We start from the raw sequence: 7,853 nt of genomic DNA, 5'->3' as shown, positions 1-7,853 counted from the left end.
GTACAATGTAACTTATTTTGTATATATTTTTGCATACAACAACTTTCCGTTGGAAATTTTGGTAAGCCAAAAATTATCTCATTTTTGAACGAAATTCGGATTTATTTTTCAAAGTCTACCATTTTGTTAAATATTATTTTATTGTTTTTATTTTTTTTTATAATAGTAGGTCAATAACTTGCTTATTTATAATATTGTATTTTTTCATGCTTTATTTTAAGCCACGATAAATTACGCAATTACTGCGGCTGTTTAGTTTTTTAAGTAACTTGGGGGAAAAAAAAAGCTCGTTAAAAATAAAATTTTATTTCTTTTTTTTTTTGAAAGTATTTGTGTAAGTATGTTCACTATAAATAGTAAATCCTCAAAACTTTAAAGCACTTCATGTCCTAGTTTTCTTAAAACCAATTTCCCAAATATCACTGATTTTTAGGTGATCACACCAGCGTGAACGTAGCATTGCGCTTGCGTGCATCCATCGTGGCAACTATGAAATATTAATTGCACTAGATAAGCGCAACGAACAAAATTTTTTCGCATTTTCCGTAGGTCATTTCGGATAATTGTGCTTCCCCATGCAACCATAGGTCAGCTTCAATACAAATGTGTAAAAAATACGAACTCATATAAATGTAATCAAAGCTTACTTAAATATATATACTTACATATCCATACATACATGTTTATATATGTATACATATAGCTGTAAAAAAACGTTTCCTACTTAAATTGTATTGTATCTACGCTCATCTAATCGCTACAATCGATTTCATTTCAATAAATCAAGTGCGATTCGTTTTGCCGCCAATGCTGCGCAGCACAACCAACGAAAGATCACATTAGGGAGAGACTTAAAAATGTATAACCTAGCAATACATGGTTGTTATAAAAATTTGTTATTATCCACAGTGCTCTTGTGAATCATTAAATTAATTAAAGTCAACAAAAATAAACTGCAAAATTTTTTTATTGTGCAAATTTTTGAAATAATAATATTTTTTTTATTTATGCTTATCGCTACCAACCAGAACAGCCCTAATACATAAATTTCACAATGTAAACTGCACAACCGACACTAACCAATACAACAACAACAACAGTTTAGGCATAAACACGTAACAAATTGGGAGGTTAATTAAAAAGTTATAAATCATACAGTTTTCGTTTGGCACTGGCGTGTCTATCTACAAAATCGCCGGTGCACACACCACTCTTGGTGTAAAGGAAATCGAAGAAAACTCGCTGGCAGTCGCACTGCCAATATAGTCAGTCGGCACATTTGTAGATAACTGTCTGTGCATGATTGTGTGTATGCTTGTGTATCTGCGCTTAAGTACAATATCGGTGCCTAGATGGTTTCGTGTTGGGGAACAGCACAATTTTCCAATTGCATGCACCGAATGAAATCTGAGAAGTACCAAAACAGCAGCAAATTGCGACCACATTAACGGCGACAGCATGGCTACCGCAATGGTCATCGCCATCGCCAACGCCGGCCAACCGCAGCAAATGCAGCACGCTCGCCACGGTGCAAAGTGATGAGATAAGACAGTGTTGGCAAATAACATTAGAAATTTAAATAAAAGCTGTCACTATTCGGATATTCAATACTATAATACAAACCATGCCGAATTATGCATAAAATGATCATTTTATTTATGTCATAGTATTGGTGAATAACTGGTATTCGGTGGCAATTATGCAGTTAGCTGAAGATTTATGCTGAAACATAAATAATAATTTAAAGATTAAGAAACTAGCTTTTTTACGCTTACTAACGATATTTTAATTTTCGCGTCAAAATCGTTTTGATATTTTGTAGATTAACTTTTATCCTATAGAAAGCAGCTGAAATTTATTGTGTTGACACATAAGAAATATCGAGAGCTTATAGAGTATTTCTCATTTTTTCTAAGATGCTCTTTCCTTTAACCAAAAAGGATTGATCTTTGGTTAATTTATTTATAAAGAGCACCCTCTAGTTACGCAAATTTCTTCTAAAGTATTTGGTTAAAGGCATTGGAACTTATTTTGGAAGTTGTGTTTACTATGGCTGTATAATCTATGAAAAAATAATTTCTCTGATCTCATGTGTTGTGTTCTGGAAGTTAATCTCACAACCAGAATACCGTTCAGAAATTCTTTGCACCTTCGATATAAAAGTATTATAAGTTTTCTAAAGAGATTTAGTCATGAGCAAAACAATAATTTCGTATGTAAAGGGTGATCCATTTCAAGATTCCCTACTTGTTTAGAAAAACCACAGAAACTGCAAATACTTCAAATTTAAAGGGGAATGCTTCTTATCATTCGAAAGAACATTCTTTAACATTTATTTTTTGAAGATTATCTGTTACAGATGGTTCATCAGTTGAGTCCAGTTTTCGATGACTCGTTCGAGCATGTCGACTAGTAATTGGCGAATGACACCCGTGATGTTTTACTCCAAAGCCTGAATCGAAGCGGGATTATTCGCATAGAATTTAGACTTTAAATATCCCCACAGGAAAAGGTCTGACGTTGTGATATCACACGATCTTGGTGGCCAATCGACCGATCCAAAACGTGAAATCATCTGTTCGCTGAAGTGTTCTCTCAATAAATCCATTGATTGATGCGAGATCACGAGCTTTCATTTCAGCCATCAAATAGTCGGTTATAATGGCGCAATAACGGTCGCCATTGACGGTTACGTTCGCACCGACATCAATTTTGAAGAAATATGGACCGATGATTTCACCGGGCCACAAAGCACACCGAACCGTGTTTTTTCTGAATGAAGTGGCAGCTCTTGAATCCTTCAGGCTGCTCTTCGTCCCAAATGCGGCAATTTTGCTAGTTTGCATACCCATTGAACCATAAATAGGACTCATCGCTGAACAAAATTTGGTTCGAAAACGTCGGATCTTCTTGGAACTTTTCAAGAGCACATAGGGCGAAGCAATGTCTTTATACAAGTCATTCTATACTTCAGTCCGAGTTGCTGCGAACCGTGCCGAATCGACTCTCCACGGTCTTCGTGTATACTCTCAGCTCTGACTGCTATATTTTTTTCTAAGGCTAAGGAAGTATTGACCAAATTTTAATCATTCTTGGCACAGGGATACGCTGTTTTCACAAAAATATAATATTATCCCTGAATTCCAATACCAGAATTCACAGGCTGACCGATCTGTTTCGTGAAAAATCAGAACTATGTATGCTTTGGTGTTCACATATGTACATATTTGGTGCCTGGGGGCTTGAAAAGTTATGAATGCAATTTCGACAATTTTCGGGCGTAACAATACCGGCAATATTTGACAAAGTTTTATTCTAATAACTTAATTGATTTTTGATTTGTATTGGGCTCTTAAAAAAATGAAATTAATATTCGAATGAATATACATACATATATGAATATTAATATTCGAATAATGCTCTATCCGGTTTATCCGGTTAGTCGATTAATCGAATGCTCCAATTGGTATACTGTTAATTAAATCGAATTTAAAAGTTTGTTATATGGAAAGTAGGCGTGATTGACAACCAAGCATACAATAGTAATAATCAAACACAAAATTTGTTGAAATGGATCAAGTAGCTCCTGAGGCTTCGCTTAAAAGTGCGCGGTTTAGTTTTGGTTTGAACCAAAAATCCGGAAAAATGCTTTTTTTGCCATATGGTGTAAGAAATATACTAAGTTTTGAACTGTTTAGGACACATTTTTTTGCATTGCGGATTCTTGAAAAGCATAAAAATTTACCTCATTGAGGTTCTTCTCAATTCAGAGATTCGTTTATTTAAAAGTTTTGCAAAGTGAAAAAAATGGTTAATGAATGTTTGGAGGCACTGGAGTTATGACCGGTATTTTTAAATATGGAGCCGAAGCATTGGGTAGAAATTGAATGACAAAAAGTACTTTAATGACAAATTTATATTATAAACATTATCCTTTCTTCTTCTTCTTCTTCTTCTTCTTCTTCTTAATTGGCGTAGACACCGCTTATGCGATTATAGCCGAGTTAACAACAGCGCGCCAGTCCTTTATTATTATTATCCTTTACCCATTTTATTGAAATCAAGGCGTTTTTGGTAAATAAAAACACTTTTTATCCGTTTTACTGCCAGAAACAATCAGAATGTCAAGGAAAAAATCCAATGAAATGAAAATTTGTCCTTGCATGAAATAAAAATGCGAATAATTTGCGTTGCATTTGGAATTAATAATTTATTTATTCAATGAATTTCTAATTTTTCAAGAATTATTCATAGCTAACATATTTATTTTACTTTTATTTTTAGTAATTTATTTTTAGTTGTTTGTTTTTGCATTTCACATATGTTTTAAGTTTAATTAGTTTACACTTTCCTCATTTATTCTACTATGCTTTCACTATTTGTGGTATATATTCGTGTTGTTTACGTGTTAATGTGAGTATATATGCGTATATGTATGTATATTTTAGCTGTTTATGTGTGTATGCAGGTGTGTAGCTCGTTAAATAATTATAACTTTTGGACTGTGTTTAAATTTACTATTTATTTATATATATTTACTTATGTGTGTATGTATGTAAATGAGTGTGTTGAGTGTGTTTTCGAGTAAATGAGTGTGAACATATGTATGAGCGCGTGTGAGTAGAAATGCGCGGTCAAACAGCGTAAATACTATAAACAATTTAAAATAATTTAATTTATACACAAAATACAATAGATTATTTACTATTTTTCTTATATTTGACACTTACACGTATACAGAACTAAATAATCAAACTAAAATTTTTTACTTAATGACAAAAACATAATTGTAGCAGCAATCAAACTGAAAAATTATAATTTGCCGTTTTTCATCAAAACTTTTTTATAATTAAACTTTTACGTAAATTTTATATTTTTAACATTTTTGTGAGAATTTTCACTTACATTTTCTTTAATATATTCTAAATGAATTTCTTAATTTTTGTTTTTTCGTTCCCATTTTTTACATTTGCATCTGCATACATACATATAAAATTATTTACAACATTATTACAATTTTGGAACTTATTTGTGAATTAATTTACACACAATTATGTTAAATATTTTTGTTACTTATTTTTTATTATTTTTCTTTGTTATTAAATTTATTCGCTTTGTTGTTGTGGAGGTAATGAGTCGAAAACTAAGTACTAAGTCGAAGAATCACGCGTTTAACATGCAATATATGTATGTATATACATACATAAATATATACTATACATACATATATACTATGTAAGTATGTAAATGGGCTAAGTGCGAGCACTTGTACTGCATTGTGTAGTTTGGTAAGCGAAGAGGTTAGCGCTGAGTTTGCTATAAAATTTAATTATCTATGGCATGGATAAGCACACACTTTTACTTAAATTTTAAATGAAAAATGTTGTGTTATTTTTGTCATTGGAAGCAGCAGGCACCATTTGGTTTTGTGTTAAATATTGTACATTTTTGTTAAATTAGTATGTACATACTTATTTATTTTTTTAGAGTGTATTATATTTATTTTATGTTTGTGTATAGGTATGTATGTACACTTGTGTGTTACTAGATTGGCATTTACTTAATTTTTGTGGTTTTTTTATGATATACATACATATACATATGTATATGTAATATAATGCCAGATGATTCACAAATTTTATTTACTTTTGAAGCGGCGTAGAAAGTACATTTAAGGCAGACATTTTTTCTTACGTATTTTAGAGGGATTTTCCCCACTATGCTACAGTGGCTGTGAGAATTTGAGTATGGTTTGGATTTTTGTTCAGGAAAAAAAAATTATTTCTTTTCATTGCACGAAAAAGTTTTATCGGTAATCCATTATGGGCAAGATGAAATGAAATTAAGCAAGTGATGTGAATTTTGTATAGACATAGAAATAAAAAAAAAAAAATAAAATATATAAGAAATGTATGTATCTATATATACATACATATTTTTTATTGTATAACACTTTCCACTTTATTTGGTTCAGATAAATCGAAATATGCCCTCTTGAGGGAGTTAGTTAATAATTTTTCACCTTTGTACATATGTATGTAAACTTCGCTGATTGCCTAAATAAAAGACATGTTTGCAACATAATAAATTTTAAAATAAAAACTGTTTTCTTGAATCACAAAACAAATGACAAAAACATTTTCGAATTTATTGCAGTTAAAACCTTAACTTTTCACTCAAAAATATAAAGCTCGACAATCATATATGTACGTATTTTATATAAAGGTAAAAATGTATGTTACAGTGCCAAATGTTAAAACTCGATATCATTTTGCTGAATACAATTACAATGCCCGTTCGTTAGATGGTATATATGGTATGTGTATGTGTGTATGTGCGGCAGAGCTAAAAATATTTGGTTTAATTCCACTGATTACTCACACTACGATTACCACATTAGTCGGCTGAGCGACAAAGAGTTCGCCAATAGTCGTTAACACTGCACAGCCCAGCACATAGCACACACATACATACATACATATGTGCGACGGGCCACACAAACAAGTGCTCTCGCCCTTAACTTCTTCGGTGCTTACGCTCACCCTCTCGCTTGCACAGTTCACCAATTTCAATAGGCGGTTGCGGCACCCGGATGCATCAGATGGTGATGATGATGATGATGACCGAAATGATTGAGCGGATTCATTGCATCAGCGGCGGCCGGCGGTGTTGCTGTGTGATACCAATCGCTGGGCGGATGATGTTGCGCCGCCGGATGATAAAGCAAATGATGATTGTGATGACCGGTGACAAGCATTGAAGCGGCTGCCGCATTACTGCTGCCTGGCGATGCCGCTTGCTGGTGATGATGATGGTGATGTGTGGCCGCTGCCGATAGTGAGGGCGGTGGTCCCAGTGGTGGTGCTAAGTATGCTGCCGCGGCTGAGGACGCCATCAATTGTAACGCTGGCGATTTGGCTGAGTGATTGTTGTTATTGTTATTGTTGTTCGCGCCACCACTGCCGCCATTGCCAGCGCCGCTAGTGCTGTGATGCGCATGCGAGTGATGTAGATGTGAACTGCTCGTGGAGCTGCTGCCACCGCTCGAGGCACCCAAATGTATGACGCCATGCATGCCGCCAATACTGTGATTGCTCGGTTCCGATTTAATGGAGTGCGGTGAGGACTTGTTACCGATGCCGTTGTTATTGTCGACATTTAAGCGTGCGGACGGTGGTGTTTGCGCGCCGCCGGTCACAATGCTGGACGAGGAGGACTCATCGCCGTCGCTATCATAGCCATGTGAGGGAGACTTCTCATCGATATTGCCATGCACCTGGTGAGGGGTAGAAGATATTATAAATATGTTTGAGATTAAACAAGGTTGGGGTACAAATATTTTAAGAAATTTTTCCGCAAAAGAAAATATTTATGAAATCTAACTTATTGCCGGAAGAAAAAACGTTAACTTCGTGTGCACCGTAGATAATATACCCTTCACCGGTGCATTTCTTTTAGTAACTATGTGTTCAGTTTGTATGGAAGCTATATGCTATAGTAATCCGATCTGAACAATTTTTTCGGAGATTATATTGTTACCTTAAGCAGCAATCCATGTCGAATTTCATGAAGATACCACGTCAAATGCGAAAGTTTTCCATACAAGCCCTTGATTCTGATCGTTCGGTTTGTATGGCAGCTATATGCTATAGTGAGCCGATATCGGCAGTACCGCCAAATGAGCAGCTTCTTGAAGAGGAAATGACGTTTGCAAAATTTCAAAACGATATCTTAAAAACTGAGGGACTAGTTCGTATATATACAGACAGACGGACAGACGGGCATGGCTAAATCGACTAAGCTCAACATACTGATCATTTATATGTATATTTATAGGGTCTCCTACGCTTCCT

At 34.4% G+C, this 7,853-nt stretch overlaps 1 protein-coding gene across 1 annotated transcript in view; it reads right to left on the bottom strand.

Annotated features, from left to right (window-relative positions):
* Positions 1-4,184: 4,184 nt before the first annotated feature.
* Positions 4,185-7,853, bottom strand: part of LOC126761143 (pair-rule protein odd-paired) — a 46,773-nt gene continuing 43,104 nt past the window's right edge. Inside the window, exon 3 of the mRNA XM_050477099.1 lies at positions 4,185-7,276. Coding sequence (XP_050333056.1) covers positions 6,569-7,276 — 708 coding nt within the window. The 3' untranslated portion in view covers positions 4,185-6,568. The remainder of the gene's footprint in view (positions 7,277-7,853) is intronic.

This window comes from Bactrocera neohumeralis, chromosome 2, assembly GCF_024586455.1.
Source record: "Bactrocera neohumeralis isolate Rockhampton chromosome 2, APGP_CSIRO_Bneo_wtdbg2-racon-allhic-juicebox.fasta_v2, whole genome shotgun sequence".
Lineage (NCBI taxonomy): Eukaryota > Metazoa > Arthropoda > Insecta > Diptera > Tephritidae > Bactrocera > Bactrocera neohumeralis.
The sequence above is the reverse complement of the archived record's forward strand: the minus strand, read 5'-3'. Positions and strand labels throughout refer to the sequence as shown.